The 25852-nt window shown below is 39.6% G+C and overlaps 2 protein-coding genes across 6 annotated transcripts in view; one reads left to right on the top strand and one right to left on the bottom strand.

Moving 5' to 3' along the window:
- Positions 1-2497: 2497 nt before the first annotated feature.
- On the bottom strand, positions 2498-21511 carry atat1 (alpha tubulin acetyltransferase 1). 4 transcript variants are annotated; one of them, XM_069522677.1, is made up of 11 exons: positions 21386-21511; positions 20660-20761; positions 20294-20354; positions 18747-18838; positions 18482-18539; positions 18255-18368; positions 13996-14097; positions 9948-9993; positions 8568-8642; positions 7639-7852; positions 2498-4663 (listed from the first exon to the last, which is right to left on the bottom strand). In XM_069522677.1, exons 2-11 carry the CDS (start codon positions 20752-20754, stop codon positions 4630-4632), a joined length of 891 nt encoding a protein of 296 aa, XP_069378778.1. In that variant the 5' UTR covers positions 20755-20761; positions 21386-21511; the 3' UTR covers positions 2498-4629. The 4 variants fall into 4 exon arrangements, with proteins under 4 accessions (XP_069378778.1, XP_069378775.1, XP_069378777.1 ...); XM_069522674.1 differs by lacking the exon at positions 21386-21511 and adding an exon at positions 20867-21057; XM_069522676.1 differs by lacking the exon at positions 21386-21511 and adding an exon at positions 20867-21057 and having other exon boundaries at positions 20660-20758.
- A 1771-nt stretch (positions 21512-23282) lies between these two features.
- Positions 23283-25852, top strand: part of c3h6orf136 (chromosome 3 C6orf136 homolog) — a 38093-nt gene continuing 35523 nt past the window's right edge. The window contains exons 1-2 of one of the 2 annotated variants that reach the window (XM_069522669.1): positions 23284-23357; positions 23496-23585. The gene's annotated coding sequence lies outside the window, so the exon portion shown is untranslated. Of the gene's footprint in view, positions 23358-23495; positions 23586-25852 lie in introns of both variants that reach the window. The other variant, XM_069522670.1, reaches the window with a different exon arrangement.

Raw genomic sequence — 25852 nt, 5'->3', positions numbered from 1 at the left:
TCTTTAATTTGTTGACTTATCTCGGAGTCATTAGTATTTTGGTATTCCTGTTCCAATTCCCTTAACTTTTCATTATACATTTTATAGGCCTCCACTTTAGCTCTTTTTGCATGTGCAGTTTCAGCTATCAGTTTTCCTCTGATGACTGCCTTCATGGCATCCCAAAGAATTGTTGGGTCTACAGTGCCATTGTTATTTTCTTCTATGTATCTTTCGATTTCCGTTTTTACCTTCTTCCTTGTTTGATCATTATTCATAATTCCCAGATTAAGTCTCCATACTGTAAAACGTCTTCTATTGTTTAAGTTTATTGTTAAATAGAGTGGATTATGGTCTGACACATCTGCGCCCCCTATCCTGCACTCTCGTACCATATGGTTATCCTCTACATTCATAAAAAAGTAATCTATCCTTGAATGAACTTTATGTGCTGCAGAGTAATGCGTGAAGTCTTTTTCCAGGGGGTGTAGATTCCTCCAAACATCAATCATCCCCATCTCTTCCAAGGATATGTTTATGAATCTTGTCAAATGCATTTTATTCTTTTTGAGACTAGTTGTATCTATTTTGTGGTCTCTAATTACATTTAGGTCTCCCCCACAGACCAAAATACCTCCTGTTTCTGCTATGATGTCATCAAATAGACATTTAAAAAAGGATTTGTCACTTTCCGGAGGTGCATATATGTTTACTAGTGTTACTAGTTCATTCTCTACTCTTCCTTTTACTATAACGTATCTTCCTTCCTTATCCCTGCATTCCTTCTCAAGGTCAAACTTAGTTGTATTTGATATCAGTATCACTACTCCTCTTCTACATCCTCCTTTAAATGAACTATGGTATAAGTTCCTGTAGCCATATTTTTTAAGTTTATTATGTTCTGATTGTGACAGGTGGGTCTCCTGAAGAAAAATTATTTGTGCTTTTTCTTTTTTAAGTTTTGTCATGACCTTTTGTCTTTTAATTGGACTATTAAGACCATTTACATTCAACAACATTATTTTGATATGATTAGTCATAATTTTGTTTTGCTATTATTTGTAAGTATACTCCCAAACATTTCTGAACAAAACACTCATGAACAGTAAATACAACAACATGAACCCAAACAATTGTGACTTCAGACAGTGGGGTAAACTGTGCCCCGAGTCCCCGTTGGTGGGTGAAGGGGAAATCCTCATCTCTCATGGGGGCCCCTTCCTAGACTTGAGTAGTTCCTACTTGAACTCTATAAGGTCTAGATGTGTCCAACTATAGAAAAGAAAACTAAACATCTCCCGGTCGGATATGAATATTTCATACAGAGGATTTTAATGTAGACTTGATGCATCAAGGAGACCAGAAGGTGAAACAATATACAAACGCGAACAGAGTAACATGAGCAATTGTCACCCCCAAGTCTGAAGGTGCCTCCCACAGCATCCCCATATATCTCCCTCTACTTGAGTCACCCATTCCAACAGAACATCCATGAAAGTGTAGAATTGCTATTACTCTCTATGTTACATGTAGGTGTTTATCCTATTGGATAGTTTATCCTAAAGTATGCATTCCTAAATCACATTGTGTCCTTACATCTTGGTGTAATACGCAAAAGAGTTGAGGTTGGTGCCTCCCTGTCTGGGATATCTGAATTACAGTAGATATGAAAGGCCATTAGCATAGACACTACAATGTACTGCTAGTTGGCCTTTTATCTATAACCTGACCTTGGGCACTGCGAAGAGAAATGGGAGTATCTGTGGAATTAAACAGAACTGTTCTCCAAATGGTGTACAGATATAGTGTAATATACACTATATACATAATATATAGTGGCATATACAGTAATGTGTGGGCATGGTCAAAAATGCCTCAACAATGGATACCCTGCAGATTGGTACAAGATCTGTAGAGAGAAGTTGACACATAACAATATTGTGGGGATTATAGGCCAATATCATTATTAAAGGTAGACAAAAAACGTATAAAACAATCATTTTAAAGCAATTGAGCCCCTTTATAACATCATATATCATAGGATTAAATTTTAGTCACAGAGATCATATTTAACAAGTAGGCTAACCCTTGGAACGATCTTGCTGGGAACAGGCAGCTAGCAAGTGAAATTCCAGGTGAAGCTTGTGGTGTTTCAGTGAAAGAAGAAGCTGAAGCTGAAGGTGAGTGTCGCTGCATGACAACAGCAGTGGGTAGGGCTCTGCTAGCATGGAGACGATTTTGCGCTGTATCTCTGTGGACCTTGTAATGGCCGCAATGTAAAGATAGAGGGTGCAAAAACGTCCTGTTGGCTCTGGAAAGATTGCATCATCTGTAATGCACAGACTACTGCCATACATCTGTTTAATTGGATGAAATGAAAAATACCTCACATCCACTCATCCATCTCTTGTGAGAGAATGCTAAGTGGCAGCAGGGCTGACATCCTGAACATGTAACAGTCAAACTCCAGGGAGTCACTTCCAGGTCACAACAAAAAAATCAACACGAAAATAAAAAGTACGATTTCCATACACTTATTTTATTTCCAGATTTCGAAAGAAAATCAGATAACATATCGTTTTTTCACTTCCCGTTTTTCATTATCATAACACAAAAAGGAAAACAGTGGTATGGCCAGGCTGTCCGCCTTCTCTGTGGAGACATTTGGCTGTGGAGAAGTCTGTGGTCTCTGCATCCGTAGCAAGGGACTGTTTATGTTGATTTATCGCAACTCATATCAACATTACGATATTGAACATAGTCATCGCATGTTTTCCTAATATCATGCAGCCATAGACCACTGTCCTGGAAGTACTGAGCTTATCATTCACTATTTCTGCAATATGGTGCTTTAAAATCACATATATGGTGCTAACATTGTACTCATATATCATAGGATGACATTTAAAAGAAAAATAAGATTTCCAAACACTTATTTTACTTCCAGATTTCCAAAGGAAATCAGATAGCATATCGTGTTTTCATTTTCCATTTTTCATTATCAAAACACAAAATGGAAAATGTTTTTATTTTTTTGTATCCCTATATCTAGACGGAATGACACTTTGGCTGTAAAGTACATGGACCTAAGAAGCCCAAATGGGAATGAGAATCGTAGACCTATGGGTCTATTAAACTATGTGTGGAGTGAACAGGCATTTAATACATTTTTAACCTAATATGCTGCAGCTCATCACCATTAATTTGTTGAAATTAGAGCCAGATAAACACAGGTCAGGATGCTATGTTATTACTCTAATACCTTCTAACATCCTAGTCGTATTGAGAGATGCGTAGAACTGAAGCATTTTGACTGAGGAAAACAAAGAATCCTGAGCACATTGTACTCATCTGTACACATTTTCTAAACATTTCTGTGCATTACAGTCCTTTGAACATCTGAGGAGGATTTGGGGACACATTGATAAAGTGAAGTGATCAATAGTGTGTAGAACCGTGATACCATGTAATACTAATACATGAAGACCAGTCAGCATATTGCCACATTTAAATGGGGTCATGTTACCATAGAGTCCATATTAACACCCCTTCTTGTGGTGTTTATGGCCTCAGACAACAGAACAAGTTTTGCCATGTTTTTTTAGAAATGGCAAAGGTAATTCTTTTTGCTGCATTGATGATTATTTTAGCAATGTTTGTTTATTGAGATTTTCTTCAAAAGTTTATAACACATTATATTTTCAAGAGCTTCATCTAATCTCTTCCCTTAGTCAATATGCCTTTGCATTACCTTCATTACATTACATGCCTGCCAGCTTGTAACATCAGTGTCAATGTTGCAGTTGCCTTGCAGCACTGTTTTACATGACTAAACCACTTGAATTTCCCATATCTTAACTATAAGCTGCATTAGAAGGCAGGAGGCAAATAATAAAGCACCCTTTTCACTTTGACTGATGAGGCCAGTATGACTTCCCTGTATGAGTCTAAAAAGGTTTTTGACTGCCATTAACATCTTCACTAAATCTTACCTGGCATGTGTATGCCTGTCGAGCAGTCCAACAGCTCTGTTGTCCAAGTGCCAATGGTTCAGGCTGCATCTAGCAGCTAGACCCTGTTGGCTTTAGGGGAGATGGCAACAGCTAGCAACGAGGATAGAGAACATGGTGAAAAAAAAAGAACAAGAGTAGAAGACGGGAGAGAAGTGCAAGCCAAAGGACAATTAAGTAACAGCAAACAAAAAGGAAACAAAGGTAAAAAGGGACATAATTACAAAACAAAGAGAAAACAATGCATTCAGGGTGTATAAATGCCACCAAACATAAAACGTGAAAATTTAACAATCATTAGTATTGTTTGGTTACTAACAATGGTTAATGCATGTACGTAACTGTAGTATGATAAAAGGCAATCTCCATTGCAGTTGTGTGGCACAGATTTAATTGGTTCTAAAAAAAATAAGCAAAAGTGACAAGATAACACAGAGCTATCAAGCTATCCCCTCTGCTGCTAGGAGGGAAATATGTTTCTAAAAGGCCTAAGAGAGCTTCTCCTGATTTCTGTCCAGTAATAAACATTAGTCTCTTTCTCCACATAAAAGAAACAGGCTATCGAGTAAACTAAGACACCAGAACCATTCCTTTAAAAGGAAGAATCCTATGGTGCCAGTCAGTGGCAGTCAGTGGCTGGTCAATGGAAGCCCAGCTGAGATCTATTAAGAGAACTATATTAGCGGTTGATGATGACAGCGTTAGGGTGAGATAACAAAATGTATCAAGAGGTCAAATAAGATAAATGGGGTGGAATGGTTGAACAACACAATGATGGGGAAGGGAAAGAGAGAGAAAGAGAGAGAAAGAGACAGTGTTTAGAAAGTTGTGGTTTAGTAGAATAAATAGACAGGAGAGAGCAGGTATTGGTTCTTTATACTGGACACAATTAAGAGATCAATAAGAGAAATGTTGCATTCATCTGCCAAACACTGACACCAGCCCTCTACACAATGCAGCTTTCCCATCTCATATAAAACTCGTATTAGGAATAGTGCATTGTGTTTCAACGTCAGCAAACATTCAATCAGTACACAAGTATCAGGGTTCAAACGCATGATGCAACTTAAAGTGTTTTCATACCGCCCTGTTTTGGTCGAGACGTTTTGTCTTTTCAGTTTAATGCAAACCAAAATAACAGGTGTGAAAGGTGCCTCGGACAACAGTCCAGACCCACAGAACTAAATTGAGTCCTACCAAAAGGGGTGGTCTAGGTCCAGATCAAACTGAACCACCGTCCTGCGTGTTTGCAGTTTGAAAAAACTTCAGACCCTTCAACTGGTTGCACTAAAAAAAATTAGCATTAAAAAACAGAAGAAAAAGTGAAAACAGCTCACAGCATTGCTCACTGTCTTCCCCTCGGATGATAATGTGGTCATACTGTTGAATGGTGATACTGGTAGTAATAGCATAATAATATTACAGTAGCAATGAAAATAAAAACATTAACTGCCTGGATTACTTTCTCCATTCAAATGGAAAGTGGACATTTTCAACTTAATTCTACTTAATTCAAAAAAGATACAATAACTACAACATACCAACATCAGACTTATTCCCAAATACAAGCCAACTAATGTCAAGTACGAAGACGAAGCCCACCTAGGTGATGATGACAGGAAGTATTTATGTCATATAAAAGTCTTTAGTTCGCTCCCTGAAGTGCAATGTGAAACCATAACTAACCAGATCGAATGCATACAACCTTGATTTGGACCACTGTCTGGACTTTCCGGTTAAGGCTAAATAGGAGCAACCTGGAGATGCCACTGAATCAGGCTTAGACAGGTGGTTTGATTTAAATTAGTGTTCTTGTCTTGGCTAATGTGGGGTCTAACCTTATGAGACTAATTGTGATTTGTGACTATGTGCTGTAATCCAATTTGATTGATTGATGATTAGTGATTGTATAACAACAATTTTCAGATATTAATTTTTGTCTCATTTATGATTGTTAAGCCCCTGAAGTTATCCATTAGTTTAAATGTTGACATAATTATCTGACAGTTTTAGTGAAGTAATCTACCCATAGATTTCTCAGTGGCTGACACCATTAACATAACTTCAACCCTGCTCCAGAGGGGCATTGAAACAGTGAACAGTGAAATGTTGTGGCTGGATCCACTCAAAATGCAGGGATTTTTAGTAAATAGTTAGATGACAGTCGTAATGGCAAAGACAATTAAATGTATATGCTCACAAACTGTAAAATAGCAGTTATTTTCTGTTTCTCAGGCCAACACACTGTGCAGATTATACACTGCTCAAAAAAATTAAGGGAACACTTAAATCACACATCAGATCTTGATGATTGACGAATTATTCAAGGTGAAAATCTTTACTTTGTTGAGGGCAAAATTATGTAACAATGGTCAATCATTAAGCTAAATCATTAACCCAGTGAGGCTTGGATTCAAAATCATACCGAAAATCCAAGAAAAAAATTGAAAACTCAGGGTGATCAGATCCAACTTGCGTGACTTTTATCACAGCAACTCATAATGTTACTCAGTACTGTGTATGGCCCCCACATGCCTGTATGCACACCCAAAAAGGTGGGCATGCTCCTGATGAGTTGTCTGATGGTGTCCTGGGTAGATCTCCTCCCAGACCTGGATCAGGGCATCAGTGAGCTCCTGCACAGTCTGTGGTGGTCCTTGGCAACGTCGGATGCACCAGTACATAATTTCCCATAGGTGCTCATTTGGATTTAGGACAGGGGAACTAGAGGGCCAGTCAATGTCATGAATGCCTTCATCATCAAGGAACTGGTTTCAAACTCTGGCCACATAAGGCCGGGCATTGTCCTGCACCAGGAGGAACCCGGGGCCTACTGTACCAGTATAAGGTCTAGCAATCTCTCTGAGGATTTCATCCCATTACCTAACAGCAGTCAAGGTACCTTTGGCTATGACATGGAGGTTTGTGCGACCCTTTGAGAATATTGACAGAAAGTTTCTGACAGTTTGGTCAGAAACATGCACACCTGTAGCCTGCTGGGGGTCATTTTGTAGGGGTCTAGCATTGCTCCTCCTATTCCTCCTCACACAAAGGAGCAGATACCAGTCCTGCTGCTAGGTTGATGCCATTCTATGGCCCTGTCCTCCATGCTCTTGAGAATGTGCTGGTAGACACAGCAAACCCTCTTGTGACTGCATGTATGGATCTGCATTCCTGGAGGAGCTACCTGTGCAACCTGATCGGGCTGCAGATCCCGCCTCATGCTACCAGTAGTGACAAGGACACTGGCAGGACACAAAACTAAAAAAGAATTAGTCAGGAAGGATAAAGAGAGGGCAGCTGTCTGTGGCCAGCACATGCAAAGCCATTCCCTTTTTGGGGGTTGTCTTGATTTTGCTTCTCTATTGCACCTGTTGTCACTTTAACTTTAACCAAAGCAGGTGAAACTGATTCCTTACCACTTGCGCTTCCTAAATGGACACATTGATTTCCCTGACATTTAACTGACTTGCTGTTGTACTGTGACGATTAAGTGTACCCTTAATTTTTATGAGAAGTGTATTTCCTCCTCATTCTGTGACAAATCCCAGCAGACATGTGAATTATTTTAAAAGATTGTCAGTAAAAACACATCACATTGTACCTTATACCGTCCATAGGAAAGACGGGGATGCATGCCATTTCTTACCTGGTGCGTCTTGCCCTGCAACGCTCGATGAGAGGGGACTGTGGGCTGTCGTCTCTATTGCCTACAACCGCAGAAGCTGAGCTGACTTGAAGGGGCACCCTGCTTGGGGAGGATCCCCCACTGAGGGAATTGGAGCTCTGCGACGATACTGACTGCTGGGGGGAGTGAGGCGGAGGGAATGGCCAAGAAAGAGCCCTCTGCTCCTGATTTACAACTGCAAAGTAGGAAGTAAGTAAATTAATTTATATCAAAAATTGAAAGAACTTTTTCTCTTTCTATCATGGAGAAGTTTTATACATTTGTTTATGTGTATGGCTCATGACTTCAGTGATCTAGGCTGTCGTCAATTTGATCTTGTAATCATTTTTGTTAAGTTTTGTTTTACACTGCCACCTGAGCAGGGTGTGCAATCAATTTCAATCAATTATAATCAACAAAAATAACAGTAGATATAATGGAAAATAATAGTATTATAATAATAATAGTTTGAACCTTTACAATTGTTTGTAAAACACAATGTGGTAATCTAATTGTTGTCCTTCATATCTAGAAGAACTGTTCTTTTTTCAGTGAATTTTTTAACTGGTCATAAGGTAGATCTTGTCTTACACTAGACATGCTTTTGCAATGCACAGTTATAAAAAACTCTTATATTTACATGGTATGTTGCAGAGTCCAACTAGACCACAATTTAACAATACAATCTCTGTAAAATGGTAGAAGGCACGATAGGTAACCTCATTAAATAGAAATATATTTTAAATATTTATGTTATGGGTTTGTATAATACATTTATCTTTTACTCTCACATACTGTCACTATAATTTCCCTTGCTGGTAACATGGCTGAAAGGTTTTCAGACACCAATGTTTCCTTCTGTTGAATGCATTTGTTTAATTTCTGTGTATGGCTGACTGAAATGATTTTACCTTCTCTCTCCATTACAGAGTATGGTTTGATCTCTCCATCTGGTTTTTTTAGGGGAACCTTTCTCAACTGGGCAACTGTGGAAGAGAACACACTCAGCAGGGCCCAGAAAATGATGAGTCTCACTCCCTCCTTCCCCCCACCCTGCAAAACCACCTAAGATTAGCTGGTGGAGAAGGTTGGCAAGGCTTAAGGAGGATCCACCCTAAGGCACAATCTACATATTGGTATTGCAATCTCATACTGCTAAGAGCAGATTTAAAACATTAACTTGAAACCAAGTCTAGACTATGTATCATCAAAATATCCAGCTCCTTACTTACTCTGAAAAAAATCTGTTACAAGACTAGCAGCCTCAATCTAACACCAGCCATGTCAATGTTTCTTAAATTTAGACACTGACTAGCTTCCTTACACCCTGTCCCCTGTTTGGAATACATTAATATTTCCACAATTTGGTATTGCATTTCTAAACCTTTGGTCATGTTTGTCAAGTCATCTGTCATCTGAATCGACAGTTACTACAAAACATGCTGATGAGTACCAAGCTGTAGAGGGGTCACTCACAACACTTATCCTTATCTTTTATATATATATATATACATATATATATATATATATATAGGATGATCATATTTGTGTTCATTTATTCAATGATGTGAATCAGACGCAAGTTAAGTGTTAACAAGTTCAAAAATGGTTAATGGTCTGTATTTATATAGTGCTGTTCTGGTCTTGATTACCACTCAACCCGCTTTACAGTGCAGTTTTTTTTTGCCATCAGTGCATCTATGTGCATGCGGATTGAGGAAACAACTATCCCCTCTTGTAGAAGAAATGTGAAACTCGAAGCTTGCATATTAATGATGTCAATAATAGAAATTGAAGTTAGAAATATGGGAAGATTATATTAAAAGGATGATGATGGGTAACACAAATACAAAAGAAGCCAACAGCTACTATCTTGCTTTATGCACATTGCAGTAAGGAGGGCATTTCAGACCTTTCAGACAGTATCAGAAAACTGGTGGAACAGGAGCTGATGTGACATCAGGATTTTACACATTTTTAGCTAGCGGTTCATTTTAAGTGAAACTGCTAAAATAGTTGTACCACTGGCTTGGTACTTGCCATATTTTTGTAGACAGCAAGCTGCAGATAGACCCTTCTTTATAGAGACCAAGCATCATACATACATTAAAACTTTATTATTGGAGAAAAGATGTTTGAAGCTGAAAATTTTGTGTACCTGAACTTAATGACAACACTGTATAATATGATGTTATTACCAAAGAATATTAACCAGTCACAGGTTCAGCCAGTATTTTCAAATGCCCACTTGCCCACATCCCATAGCTCATGTTAATCAGTGAAAATGTTACCTGTTCTGTTGAGGAAGAATCCCTCAAACACCACAAAGTTATTGACCTGGATAGAATAAACAGAAAGACATAACAAAAATGGGCCTTGATATAAGGTTGATAAAAAATGGAAGAAGTTAAATCCTGATTGTTTTTTTTACAAAATACAGATATTACTCACTCAGTTTACTTTCAGTTTTCATCTGCCTTGTAACCTTGTGTGTTCATCCTAATGCACACTGCCTTTTTTAGTGAAAGAGTGTTTTAGGAGTTTACAATTCACTGATCTTGCTGTCCAGGGGACCCTTTTTCTGACAAAGACACTGGGTACATGTCAAGCTAAACTTAGTCTGGTCTGCCATCATTAAGGACTTTTCAACCTCTGGTAACATTGCGTCTCATGCAAAAACCTTTCATACAAACAAATGTGGTGCATATGCGTGATTTAGGAAAATATATTTTATTCACACAGTTGTGAATTTACCAGACCTGTAGTGGGATTCATGTGAAATAAGTCTGCAAGATTGTCACTAATGCATTAAATATGTCATTACTCTGAAGCAATTATAAATAAATGAATAAATTACACCTCCTTAATTTGTCAACATTGTTCTGTTTATCTCTGAAATTCAAATTATAATACAATTCTAAATCTATCAGCGCACCTGCTGAACACAGCTGTGTAACAACCAGGTGAGTGCACAACTCATTTGTGGCTAGACTTGTCCATTATTAATTGTCACCATGAAAGCTGTTTTCAGATAATTTACCTGAAATATTTGTCCATGTGATTGATTAATCGATTGAACTCCCTGGCTCATAACATCTCTAGTCAACCCCCTGACAAGACAGGACCACCCATAAAACGAGCATAGCATGTGCAATTGTAGTGTAGTCGAGCACAGTTGGTATTGTGAAGGCCACAGGGATGAGACTTGACACAGCTGTCCACAAGCTGCACTACACGCCAGAGAAAGCATGTTAAATTATCTTAGCATATGCTGCATATTTAACTATATTTACTCTACATATTTAAATTACCATTTCCAGGGACAAAGTTGTACTGATCCAACACCAGCAGAAAACATAAACATCACAATGTATCTTTTTCATCCATATGAGAGACAGATTTTCCTCTTGTGCTCCTCACTCATACGTACCCACTTTTTCTTTACTTCAATGATAGTGCGACCCAAAGGTGACAAACCTTCAACATCACTTTGACCATAAATATGAAAATTATATACTTTCCTCTCTGGATTTCTAAAAGCAAGACTTCAATCTTAGAAAAAGTAATATTTTTCTTTAAAATTTTTGAACATTTTCATGAATGAATTTTGAATCAATATTTTGTCATTATTGGGGCAGTAATTATGCTAATTTGCTATCTTCCTCCAAGTTCCCTAACATACACAGGTGGCATTCATCATTTACACAATTTTTGGAAGTTTGAAGCATTGACGTCTTAAGAAGCATGTTCGCACGAACATACCGTTAAAAAAATATGAGGGATAATAATCAGAAAATTTTCTTGCATGAGGCCAATGTATGAATCCATAAATAATCTAGGCTAACAGGTCTGCTTTCTAGATCATAGAAATTTCAACTAGGGCTGCACGATATTAGGAAAACATGCAATAACATTGTTGAATATCGTGATGAGATATGACTTGCGATAAATAAACATTCCCTCGCTACAGACAGAAACCACGGACAGCTCCACAGCGGTGATTGCCACCAAGACTGGGGCAGACACCGAGGGAGCCATGCATAGCTCCACTTAGTCCACTTACAGTCTTAATTTGGAGTCTATTCATTCTCGTTTGGACCCTAAAAGTTTTTTTTTTTACTTCATTTTTATCAACTCTGTTAGTAACTTACTGTTCCTCTCTGCGTCTATATCCTTTGGGCCGTGAGCTGCATTAACCGCGTCAAACAAAAACGGGCACACTGCCATCTGTTGTTTTTACCCAGACTGAGTTTACACGTGTCCGAACACACTGTGTATGTCTTTGTGAGTTATGAGTGTGTGTGTACGTCTTTTGCGGATAGATTTTCATTATATCGTTCCTTAATTTCAAACAAATTTCACAGCATTCATTCAGAAAACAGAGCTTGCTCAGGTGCAAATAAAGGTTCTGTGTGTATGATTTCTGTGAAAGGGCTCTATTGTCAGACATCAAATATATAATAATACCATTGGTGTGTGTGGGAATACTCGGCCCACTCCGGATACACACGGGAGGAGAGAATGGCAATTTTGGCAACAGTCTTTATTCTTGTAGCCTCATCTGGCAACCACACACATATATATACAAGGGTCACTCAACCCACACACACATCCACACACGTCCGCCAGCTGCTCCAGTCTCAGGAACCCAGCCTACTGCAAGAGAGTAGAACCAGGTTACCAGCGTGCTCTTATTGATTGCCTGATTACCTGATTCTGCACAGCTGTCCGATCACCTGCTGAGCCACTCCTCCCTGTTGTCCAGCAGTTGGCGCCCTAACCACACCCCGCCGCCACAGTGTGTTAACTACAGTGTATTATCTCAATTGAACGAATTGTTGTCCTCTTTACCCTTTATATTTAAATACTTTATATTAACATCAGGAGCGGGTTCAGTCCACAGAGGGGGCCATGTTTACACAGGATCAGCATGAGCCCAGATAGCTGTCTGACAGACTTGCAGCTAAAAGCGCAGTCGCACAACTTTGAAACACTGAAAGACTCCATGATCATGGACCAGATTGTTTTTAGCATGAAAGTCAGTAAAAGGCTACTTTGGGAAATGGTGCTGACGCTGGAGGCAACTAACTGGAGGAAAGCTAACTTGCCTGGCAGATATTGACCTGCCAGGCAAGTTAGCTTTCCCAAAAGCAAATGAAAAGGTTAAGTGAGATGGCGGGAGGAGCTACAGTGCAAGTGAATGACAATGATGTTGCATCAGTAAAGACAGCGCACACAGACTCAACCTGCACAGCAGATTGAGGACGTGATCGTCACCTGCAGGTGCTCAAATACCCACACGTGAAGAAATCATCAGTGAAAAGGCAGGAGTTTGTTACTTCTCAAAGCTCAATGCATTGATGCTTCTTGCAGCTAAAACTGGATGGAAGTAGCATCAAGTACAATACCTTAAACACACCATTTGGAAGATACTGCTTCCTCAGAATGCCTTTTGGAATAAAATCAGCACCTGAAATATTTCATCAAGCAGTTTCACAGCTATGGACTGCCATGTTTCACTGTAGAGATGGATCACAGACCACCAGTCTTGATAATCAAAAAGAATCTAATCAAGATGTCTCGACGGATTGGACATCTGATCATGAAGATGCAGAAGTATGACTTGAACTGATTTACACTCTAGTAGCTGAAGCCCTCTCCGGAGTACCCATGAGGACATTCAATGCCACATGAATATGGTATCTGCTGCACTGCCTGTATCAGACGCTCAGTCAAGTCAAATAGCCGAGGCTACAGCAAAGGACACAGAACTGCAACAGATTATCAGAGGTGAACTTAGTGTTGTGGATGGAATATTGTGCAGAATTGTCATTCCACAAGCTTTGAGAATGGACATGTAACACATGATACATGAAGCCCATCTAGGAATTGAAAAATGTAAAAGGAGGGCAAGGGACAGTTTTCTGGCCTGGAATAAACAAAGACATTGAGACACCGATAAGCAAATGTGATACATGCCAGAAACACAGAAACAAACAAAGCAAAGAGCCAATGGTGGTAGCTGATTTGGCACCATGGCTTAAAGTGGGAATGGACTTGTTTCATCTCAGAGGTAAAGATTATTGAGAGGTAATTGACTAATGCTCGAACTTTCCTGAGATAGCATTATTAGCAAACACATTGCCAACCAGTGTCATCTCACATGCAAAGTCATTCTTTGCGAGGCTTGGCATTCCACACACTGTAATGAGTGACAACGGTGTTGTCATTGTGCCCTCTAGGGAAAAGTGATATTGAAGAGATATCTCATTAATAGAACTGGAAAAGAGGACTAACCATTCATACATTCATAATATTGTTGGAAAGTAAAGATTGTACCTGTGGGACACTGTGTGTCAGCCAGTAATTCTTTGCCAGGAACGACAGAAATTTTGGTGAGGGCCTGTCATAAGCCATCAGCGCTGGCTCTAAATTCTTGTGCTAAAGGAGAGAAAGAGAAAACATGCCATCACTGATGAACCGCACATAGCAATGAAATTTGTTTATGGGTACATTTCTTTAAGTTTTTTCATTTCTCTCAACTAATTTAAAAAAATGCATTTATGGAGGTTGCTCATCAAAGCACCTCCAGCTGTAAAAGGGAGGGCAATTGGCACAGCTGAATGAAGTTGCTTTAAAATGTGGAAGCTCTACCACAAATGGAGATTGATACACAGAGGGGACTGACACACATGGGGAAGACAAAGACACAGAGAGACTGTGTCATGGACTGGAGAAACACAGAGCCAGAGATTTACACTGTGCTGCCAAGGAGGTTACGTGCAGGGCAATTTATGTTTCAGTGATTATTGAGTGTTTAATGTTTTTGATTTAAATTAATAAAAGATGCTTAGTCGGAAGTGGCTGTCCTCAGGTTGTGTTGGGTGCCACTGTGGCAAAGTCCCTTGCAAATTCAAGGTTTGGATAGACATGCTCTGAACCCAACTTAGAACTTTGAATTAGGTGATTGCCTTGACTCAATATTGAATATGGAGCTGTTCAGGCCTGGACTCTGATCATGTAACATAATTTTGGGGCTGATTGGATAATGCACAGTGCAGTTATGACAACTTTGTCTCCTAAACATTGATGTGCAGCGAAGATTAATCCCTCGCCGTACATCAATGTTTACATGGTTTGAGGGAATGTCACAATTCTGACCATGTTCTTAGAGCTTGTCTGAGCTCATTTGAGCTGTATATTGTAAAGCAGCTGGCAGCAGTGCATCAAAGTATAAAACATGTCACTTCCTGTCAACAGCCGGTGGCGCTGTTATAATGAGTCAATATTGACACATGGATCTGTTCAAGGCCAGACTGCGATTGTGTGAATGAGTTTTTAAGGCTGATTGGACAATGCAAGAAAGTGTTAATAAATCCGTCTCTTTAGGCGTATCATCAAAATTTGACGCCAAGGTCAGATCATGTTATGTACACAAAAAAAAACCAGGTAGTGTTAATCTCCATGGAGTTGAGATACCACTTACTGAATTTAAAGTTCGTCTGATGAAAGCTCTAAGAGGAGTTTGTTCAAATACAACACATGTAAATGGTCAAAAATGGCGCCTTGTTCAAAAGGCTGACTTCCTGTTTGGTCTAGCATATCAGTCTTGAGGTCCTAATGACAAAGTTTGACATGGTTGTGTAGTTTTAATCTCCATCTTGTTATAATGACACTCACCGAATTTGAAGTTGATTTGATGAAAGCTCTAGGAGGAGTTTGTTAAAATACACAAAATATAAAATAGCCAAAATGGCCACTAAATCCAAAACGGCTGACTTCTTTGCTCCTCTGGTCATACTGATTTTTGATTAGATCCATGAAAGCAAACTCAGGGGCTGTGTTCTAGATGGCGCTGTTCAGCCATTTTGCAACGCCCATTTTAAATTCCTCCAGAATACGTCAATTGTCACCAATTTTGAATTTTCTGCAAGGTTTCTTGATTTTTCGTGTATGTTTAAGCCCTCAAAAAGGTCATTCATTGAATGAAAAATAATAATAATAATAATCATCATTTCAATAGGGCCTTTGCACTGTCGGTGCCTTATTCAATTGTATTAGTAATTAATCTGCCACCTCTTGTATATCACCGACTGCAATGAGTTAAGAGAATGAAGGTATGTGCCTTTTTTAATACATTTAAAGGAGAAGTTCGGTTTTTTTCAACCTGGTTCTTATTTCCAGCATATAGTATGTAGATCTACTCACCCATAAAGGTTTGGAGTAACTTGGAGTCCTTCGGACGGTTTTAGATCCACACACTATCGGCGTATATCCATACAACGCAAGGGTTCGGGGCATCCACAATACAGCCTCTAAATAACCCATTATCTGCCGCGAAACTCTGAATCGCCAGCAGTAGTCCCCTGTGAGTCTCGCCAGCCTCGGAGCTAGCATTAACTTAGCGAACCGGAGCAAGTTGTCTTCCTGTTTAATCAACAAATCGGTTCGCTAAGCTAACACTAGCTCCGAGGCTGCTCGTTAGCCCGCTGAAGTTAGCCAGCCTTTAACCGGGTGAATATGCCCGAGCACGAGGACACAGCTGCTTTAAAAAAATACTGTACTGTAAAGCACCTGATAAGCATTCTGCCATGTTGCGCAAAACTAGCAGCAGCAAACTCTGTGTAAACAAACACAGCTGATTGTCAGGCTGCACGCCTCGGTGACGTCACCCCAGTGAAAGCCCGGGATGTAAACAAAGCAACTTGGACTCACAGGGGACTAGTGCTTGCGATTCATAGTAAATAAACAGTTTCGCGGCAGATAATGCGTTATTTAGAAGCTGTATTGTGGATGCCCGGAACCCTTGCGTTGCATGGATATACGCCGATCGCGTATGGATTGAAAAGTGTCCGAAGGACTCCAAGTTACTCCAAACCTTTATGGGTGATTAGATCTACATACCATATGCTGGAAATAAGGACCAGGTTGAAAAAAAACTAACTTCTCCTTTAACAGCGGGCTGGCTTTTCACCCTTGAGGAGGTTGTTAAAAGCATACTGGGACCTTGGTTTAATTTTACTTTGTGCCATTCAAAATAGGACTTATAAACCTAGAGTTCTGTTAAGTTCCAGGAGATTTCTGTGGTGGGAAACACTGAATACAGATGAATTGCAGAGATCAACAAATACACATACAGGATCTAGAAAAAAATCTTAAAAAAACACCCGGGGCCTCATTTATAAAACAGTGCATTGGATTCATACAAAAAGCGTATGTGCACAAAAACTGATTCCAATTTATAAAACCATGTGCACACACACCTTATGGTAATTTTCTCTTGATAAATCACACTCAACCTGGAAATGTGCATAAGTGAAAGCACGTCATGAATATTAAATTATCCTGCAGACTAATGGGTTTCTACTGTGAATCATGGCATCAAGCGATGAGAGAGGCGAAACTCTCTGACTCCGTCAACGAGGTGATGGTTAATGATTTGGAGTTAAAGACTGAAAGATTGTTTGGTGGCCACAGCAGTGATGTCATTGATAAAGAAAAGACACTGATACATTGCTTCTGCTGGTAATACATTGAGTGAGAGTGACTACGATAGAAAGAACGGTGCCTGAAATAAAAATTTTAAAAATCTAATTCAAAGGTGGAGACAAATGAATAATCGCATCACACTGTCAGAATGTGAGTGAACTTGTTGTATCGCCTGTGGGTATTTTAATAATCCAAAACTGCAGGATTATTAAAGTAGACCTGTTGGCTAATAAACCAGTGGCAAGTACTTGTGTTTGTAAAGGTTTGGTTCCGTCAGGTCGATCTGTGTAATACTGGACTCAGTTCAGCACAAGATCACAGATCCATATAAGCTATATCAGCGGATTAATCCGTCATCATCATGGGACAAAAATCTTTGTGATCTCTGAACACTTATTTCCTCCAAATCCTCTCTACACTCTCAGTGCCAGTGCATCCATCACGAAGCATTACTCATGAGTGTCACCACAGTATTTATATATTTAGAGCAATTTGACCTATTACTTCACACATCAGTGGTATCTTAACCTTCACTCTGGGACATTGTTTGGAAATAGAAGTTTGAAAATGAATATTTTTTCTTTACCTTTTTTAAGTGATCTCCAGTGCGCTCTGTGAGCCTGATGGCACAGTCACGTTCACTGCGGTGATTTTACACACTCATACTTATACATACACGCGTGTTAGAAGATATTAAAAACTATTAATGACTTGGCTCTGCAACTCCACTGTTTAATAGAATCTGAACATAATTTGCTGTAAGTTGTTTTATATCTTTTTCAATTGAAGGTTCTTGTAGAACAGTTATGTCATGTGAGCACACATAACGCTGTTGGTTTCAATGTTAATGATGAATTGGATCATTAATCTGCTTCAGTTCACCTCCTCACATCTCTGCCGTCGTAGGTAACGGTTATAAATGAGGCCCCTGGTCACCTGTTCCATCAACAATGATCCCACTTTTCTCATTTTTTCTTTTTTCCTTCTACTCTAATTATCCTACAAGATACATGCAGTCTTTATCATCACCAAGATCTGTGTTGTCTTGTCCCATTACACCTTGTCTGTGGGTGTTCAAATGATTTGGCCAAGAGAGAGAAATGGTTCACCTGCAGCATGAAGTCAAACAGCTCTGATCCATAGCCATGTCTCTGAAAGTTCTCTGCAATGTAGAAATCCAAAACACACAGTGGCTCTGCCTCTATGTGCACACCCTGTCTGTCCTGTGGAGGAAGAGCAACAAGTATAACTGCACAGTATAATTATTATGATGATAATTATAGCTGGCCTGAAAAGACAGAATTCTTTCACAAAAAAAGGAAAATAGGTGACTCACAAGAAGAAATAACTTCTTGTAGCCGACCTTGAGAAATCCCACAACAATACCATGTCCTCTGTAGGAGAAAGGAGGGGTAGCAAATTCAAAAGGGATCGAGGGGGTTGTACAGTTAAGTGCAGTGATCAAGACTCTCTATTGTGAATAACTTGCAGAGTATGACTGAGGAAATAAGTCCAGAGACAAGTGTGTGTGTGTGAGTGTGTGTGTGTATGTGCGCGTGTGTGTAAAATATGTAAAAGCTGAAGGACAAAACAATGTATACCTGTTGCTATCTCCGTCCTTCAGCAGATACAGCTGATGCCTCTGGGACTGTAGTTTGGAAGCACTTGTTATTGGAGTTGTGAGTTGTTGGGCCTGTGGAAAACAAGGAACCACACAGATGAGTGAACTACCGAGTTGTTCAGTCATTTTTTAGAAAAAACTATTATCAACAATATCAGGCCCCCTAGCTGTGGCGATGAAGAACTGGACTCCAGGTTATGTCAGAGCACCCTGATATCACTGTGGATGGGTGTGTCTACAGATCCAATATTTGTGCATGGAACATTTCCCGCACATGCGACCAAAAATCTGTGAAGTGTGACTAAAGTGTTGCTTCGTCGCACATGTGTGCCTAACATTTAGATGGTGCGTCGCGTCGCTTCTCTCATCTCCCCTATTCAGTCTGAGAGTAGAGTTTACACTCAAACACACTGGCCCCCGGGCTGCCCCCCCCCCCTCGCACACACAAAAACAACAGTGAAGTGAGTATAAGGAGAGGACATTAATGTGAATGAGGTGGTTTGTCAAAAAGTGGCAACAAAAAGTGTGAATATAAGATTTCCACTACGGACCAACGCTGTAGCGCCACTGCTTCAGGATCAGATCAAAGCAGAAGCGGTTTGTATCGTTTCAGAGTCTCTTGTCTGGGTGTCCTCCCTCCACACTGCTGTTGACCTGCACTCACTTTACACGTTAACAAAAAACACCAACACTCATCAGAAGTTATAAAGACCTGAAGGGTACAGGAAGTTGATTTTGTGTGATTCACTCCAGAGTTTATGGGTCCGATTTAAACACATTGAAATAAAGCCCAACATTTTGTGTGCACCACGAGACGCGCATAGCCAGGACATCAGTGTTAAAGTGACTGAAACGATCCAGATTCATGAACCAACACCATTGATTAATTTATGTGATAGCCAGGTTGTGTGTGAAGGATTGCAAAGACGAGGAGGGAGGGAGGGAGACAGACAGACAGACACACAGACACACACACACACACAAAAACATAATTCAATACAAAGCTAAAATCTCATCTAAATCATAACCCTCCCATTCAGTTTACTGTAGTTTGTTGTTTAATTCAAGAGCAATTTTTGGTATCAGAGCCAGAGAGGCCTTTAAACTTTTGGCTTTGCTTTTGAGCGTGGTTTATTTTATTTATTTAATATTTATTCAGGATATTTTATTATTATTAATTCTAATTCACATGTCATACTGAATATTCTTTAGAATTAAAAGTTCATTGCTCTTTGAAATAGTGTACATGCATCATTATGCAATAATATCATTAAATCAGTGGCATATAATGGTTTCAAAATGACGACAATAATGTAATTTATCACAATAATTTCCTGGACAATAGATAGTCCAACAAAATGCTAATGATTCTGTCAAGAAGTACGATCAGGGCAAAAAGCGGTTCTTAGCAATAAGGGTTCTATTTCTGTGGTCACTGATTATATATATCTGTAAAAAATAAACTGTGCTTTAACATACATAAAAACATAAAATCATAAAAATACTCCAACAACTACAGAAACCGACCTTTGCAGAGGCTCTTCCAAGTTCATCAATGACCGTGACTATGTGTGCCAAAAGATCTGGTCTGCAAATATGAAAATGGTAGAACAATATGACAACAACATGATAAGATAAGAAGATTCAATTGGGCATTGTTGTAAAAAGGAAAATACATTATCTTTTATATGACAAGAGAGAAAAATGTGAAAACACAAAGGAAAGGCTTTTAATTACATACGCATGATTGCTTGAATTGGGACTTCTGAATGGAATTTAATTTGACATTCTCTCCACTCAAGAGATCCAGACACAGTAGGCTACTATATGTCTGTAGGTACTATGTAAAACACAAACTAATTATAAAGAGGAATATCGGGTCTTCTAACTTACCTTTCTGTTGATTTACGATTCTCTGCAACAAGAGTCTGGTCCAAGAGCGTGACCCTCTCGGGGAATAACTGGTTAATATCAAGAGGAAACGCCATAATCCTGCTAAATCAGATTAGTTAGAGAGCAACAATGTATATGGGGGAATATAACACAACCAAGAAGCAGCGCTCAAGCAGCTGCTTAGCTAGCTAGCGTTAGCGCACTCACCAAGCTAATTCGTTAAGGCAAAAATGACAGTAAACCAGCTGCTATAAGTCTTAAGACAATTATTCAAAGTACAACTAATAGACAGCGACACGACTCTGCTACGTCAAGGAATGTCTGCTACACATTGTCACAGCAGCTCTATTGTGTCCGTGTGGCAGTGAGCAGGGTTGCCAGGTCTAAGAAAATCTGCCAAGTGGCCAATCAAAATCTGCCATAAACCAGCCCAAAGGTAACAACCCAGAAAACAGCCCAATGCCAGAATTAAAAATATGTCACTGCTATATCATACAACAGCATTACTATTATTATCAAATGTGCTGTAATATCTACAAAGACAGCATGAACAGCATACATATTTGGCGTGTCACACATTAAAAGCAGTTTACCCTAAACAGTTAAACCAAGGTCCTAAAATTATCATTATAGTTAATATATACGATCTATAAACAGCAAATCCTTTATGCAGAATGGATGAGGAAGGGTAATGATAGCAAACATATGCAGCAGTTAATTTCTCACCATGTTCTCAGGGTTTATTTATGACAATATACCGTGTCTGAAGGGCAACCCGCGACATCTCTTAAAAATTAGCCCAATTCCGCGGAAAAAAAATGTTGACCTGGCAACCCCTATTGTGAGTCACTTCCAGGTGTAGTGCTCAAAAGCGATCGTCTTCCAGAAACTGATCGTCGTCCGCGGGAGCGCGCGCGCTGTCCGCGCGCTGTCTGTTGTATCATTTATATGTTTTACAGCTGATTTTGCCGTAATCAAAGTTTCATAACGTGCAAATACAAATGTGTTTATTTCTGCGGTTATCATGATCATGTGGTGAGAAACGTGTAACGTTGAACATAACCGAATGATCATTATGATGAATAAAATCAGGTAAATGTTCCACAAAAACATACATTCGTTATCATCGCAGAAATAAACGTATGTGTATTTGCACGTTATAACAGTTTAATTCAAATAAAAGCAGCTGTAGACGCATATAAACGAGGCGATGCTTACTCCTGTGGATGGGGATCAATTTCTGGCAGATGATCTCTTTTTTTCAGGACTCCTGTAAAAGAAAACGGAATGTGTGTGAAATACTTCTTCCTTATCCCCCTGAATAACAATGTTTTTTTGTTACACTGAAGTACAGAGGCACCCTATATTTTGTAGATATTTTGTAGATCTGGAATGGGATACAAATTCTGATTTTACAGGTTTTGGGTCTTGGGCCCCAACTGCATGAATTGGATAGTTTTGCCATTTGTTATTTAGCCTTTCCCTAAACTCGTATAAAATAGTGGCATTAATCTGGTACATAACTACAAAACTCAAACTTTTTTACATAAGAAAAACAAAAAATATTTTACAATTGATATGGATTTTTTTTTAGTTTGAATATAAAATGAATGAAGACAGCAGGAAGCTTTTCCAGCAGAGCTTCATTATTTTTACATGCATTCACTGCACCCAAATGCAGCTTTTTTTTTTCACAATAAGATAAGACAAGATAACAGAAAGATAACAGAAAAGACAAGACAAGTAAAGACAAGATAAGTTAAAAAGACATTGTTAAAATAAGAAATATCAGTTGAAAATTAAATAAGTAAGTAAATAAAAATAGCAATAATATACACAATATAAACAGGACATATACAAGGCTGCAAATGAAAAAGATTATTGAGATTCCACAGACAAAAATAATCATAATTTTTACTCAATATTGAAATTACTCAGACAATTTATTAGTGCAGAGATTAAATGCCATAACATATATTTATAAGATAATTATTGGTGCAGGTCATTGACAAAATTTTGGTGCTACTGGTAGCAGAAAAGTCAATTGGGTTGAGAAGGCATCTCAAGATCGGGCTGGACTTTCTAATCAGTTTGTCCAGTCTCTTCCAACTAAATAATCTATCCCTTAACATTACTACATACTACATTGCTACATATCATTTAGTGGAAACTTTTATCCAAAGCGACTTACAATAATAACATTACAGATGTAGAACTCTTGTCATGACTCTTGTGTTTTGTCCTCTTTTATGAAAAGAGAGTTTTCATTTCAATTATGGACTCCAAGTTTATATCTGTGTCTACCTGTGTTTTCCTTATGTTTTGATTTGTGTCTGAGTTTGCAGTTTTATGTTGTAGTGCTCCTGGTGTGTTTTCCTTGTTCCACTCTGTTTCTTCCTGAGTCCCTCTGTGTTTATATCTGTGTCCCTCTATGCTTCTTTCTGTGTCCCACTCTGTGCTTCATTGAGTTTCAGTCTGTTTCCTGTTTTATTTTGTAGTTTCTGCTTCTTGTGTGTTTTCCATCTGGACTTCCTGCCTTCGTTAATTTCACCTGTTTGTCCTGTGCCACCTGTCTCAAATTTGTCATTAGTTCAGTGTATTTAAGTCTCTGTGCTTGGCTTGGTCTTTGTTGGTTCATTGTCATATTATGTGCTCATCTCAACACCCTGTTGTTGTTTCTCCTCCCTCATTCCCTAAAGTAAGTTCTCTAATGTTTCCTTGTGTCTACCCTTTTTTTGCTGTGAGCATTTTTGACTTTACTGTTATTTTGGATTTTGTTTGACTTCTGTAAAGAGCCTTGCCTTTATTAAAATGACCTTTTGCACTCCATTTTTAGGTCCACCAGCTCCTCTAATCCTGACAACTCTGCCCCAAAAATGTTATGGGCACCTTTACATTAGCCTGCTCTATTTTAATATTAAAGAAGGTAGGACATGCTGTTTTTTGGCATTAACACAGCTAGAAAACTGCTGAAAACTGCCTGTTTGGAATGGGCTGGTAGCTTGGCCTGTGGTAATGCTGTGTTGAGGTGGTCCATTCTTTTAAGCCAGTTTTTCAATCATTTGATAAAATAATTACATGTTTTTTTAAAATAAAATTCTGTTTGGAGTATTAGTAGTTGTATATATGTTTTGCAGTTGGTTTTATTTTGTGTGTTGCATGGTTTGTTTTATGTTTGCTGTTTTTATAACAATGTATGTTTGTACGGAGGATCAAAGTGATTACTAACAGCTGTGGTAGACTTGACAGGTAGGAGGGAAGAGAAAAAAGGACGACGGATGACACAAGTGCGACACCATGACCAGAGAGTTTGACACACCACAAGGTTGACTGTGACACTGAGATAGTGTCCACGATAAACAGGACAGTAAAGAGAAACCCGAGATGAGTTACCTAACGAGGACCAGTGAGTCAGAAGCGACAAGAGGCTGGAAAGAATGAGTTCAACGCCTGATATAAGTTAAGGAAAGTTAAACAAGGAAATGTGTGCGTGCGTGTCATTCATCAGCAGAGAAAGGACACGAACAGTGTGTATCAACTCAGGACAACAAGTCCGTCTTTTATTATATTTTCACTCGTCTCCTTCATCTCCATCAACAGCACACACTTCTGTTAGAACCCCCTTCATAACAAAAGTCCCCCCCAGACACAATTCTCACAACAGGAAGTACACCCTGACTTTCAACAATAAACCATTAAATAAAATAGCTTACATACCTCCCCCTTTTCAAAAAAAAAACTTCCCCATTTCTAAACGGCGACAGCATAAACCCAACACCCAACGTGCAAATACCAACACATCTAGAACCATGCATCCCAAAAAAAAAAAACGTGTGACCCAGAGTTGCATACAATCCAGAACCCCCTAAAGAACAGTTAACCAACACATCAGTCAAACAAATCAACTAACCAACACAAACAACATCGAATCAAACCGGCGGTGTCACAGCTCTTCCAGAACTGGACACCGTTTTGCGTGGCTTCCTTGGGCCTATGCCATCATCCACCAGTGGCCCCACAGTTTTTCTCTCGAGTGACCTCTCGTCCAGCAGTGAGGGAGCATGAAGAGGAGAAGCTGGGAGGCTACTTAAAGAACCCACAGGCAGCGGTGGATAGTAAGGTTTACGTCTGTCATAATGAACCACCCGCTCCTGTCCAGGGTTGAAAGGACACCTAATGTGATAGGTTAGTCCAGTTTCTCCTTGAGAGTCCAAAACAGTCAGGACCCTGTAGGGGCCCTTCCAGTGGAGTGCAAGTTTCACACAGTCCTGCTTAGGATTATGTAACCACACCTAATCTCCCTCTGCATATAGCCAATGATGAACAGTCCCATCAAAGTACAGTTTAGAGTAGGGTGTACACTGGTATTAGGAAGTGTGATATGTGGTCGGACTGGCCCAGGTGCGGTAAGGGTTTAGCCCTGTAGCCCTGCTTGATGTTCGTGAAGACTTTATCCAATGTGTTGGCTCCTCTTGTGGCACACTTCACGTGGAATTTGGGGAGCACTGGTTTTAAATCCACATGATTAAAGCCCCCCACGACGATATGCACAGCGTCAGGGTATTTGGTCAGCTGATTGCTAATGCGTAGAAGAATCATGTAGAAATCTTGTGGCTGTGTTAGCATTAGCATCTGGAGCTATGTAAAAAGTGGTGATCAGGACCATGGTAAACTCTCTGGGAAGATGCATAGGTCTGCGTTTAACAGTCACATACTCCAAGTCCGGAGAGCAGTGACTGTCCACAGTAACTGTGTTTTTACACCAGTTGTTGTCCACGTACAGACACAGCCCCCCCACCTCTGCTTTCCCCGGAGTCGCTGGTCCTATCATGGCGCTGTACCATGTAGCCTGTTAGCTGGATAGCGGAGTCCGGAATAAATGAGTGGAGCCAGGATTCTGTGATCAACAGAATGCAGCTGTTCTGGAGGATGTTGTTGGTCTCATTTCATCAGTTTTGTTGACTAGGGACCTGGCATTGGTGAGGTAAATGCTGGGAAGCGATGGTTTAGCAGGCTGCTTCCGTAGCCTCGCTAGCGCGCCAGCCCTGCAGCCTCGCTTTTGCTTCGTCTCCCTTCGCCGTCTCCATCGCCTGGCTGTGGGGATAGTAATCCATGGAGACCTGGGACTCCTTGCTATGTTTGATGGGATGTCATGGAAACTGAGGAACTCTGTTGTTAACCTTCTCTCATTAC

Source organism: Paralichthys olivaceus, chromosome 3 (genome assembly GCF_024713975.1).
Source record: "Paralichthys olivaceus isolate ysfri-2021 chromosome 3, ASM2471397v2, whole genome shotgun sequence".
NCBI classification, from domain to species: domain Eukaryota; kingdom Metazoa; phylum Chordata; class Actinopteri; order Pleuronectiformes; family Paralichthyidae; genus Paralichthys; species Paralichthys olivaceus.
Note: the sequence above shows the minus strand (reverse complement) of the source record. Positions and strands in the feature narration are given on the sequence as shown.

What these genes read in the sequence shown, in the direction of transcription:
- atat1 (XM_069522677.1), bottom strand. Translation starts at nt 20,754, where the DNA reads ATGGCGTTTCCTCTTGATATTAACCAGTTATTCCCCGAGAGGGTCACG. An exon ending in ACAAGAAGTTATTTCTTCTT is followed by an intron (nt 18,369 to 18,481) that starts GTGAGTCACCTA and finishes CTTCCTCCACAG; the next exon opens with GACAGACAGGGTGTGCACAT. An exon ending in ATTCTTCCTCAACAGAACAG is followed by an intron (nt 8,643 to 9,947) that starts GTAACATTTTCA and finishes TCTCTTCCACAG; the next exon opens with TTGCCCAGTTGAGAAAGGTT.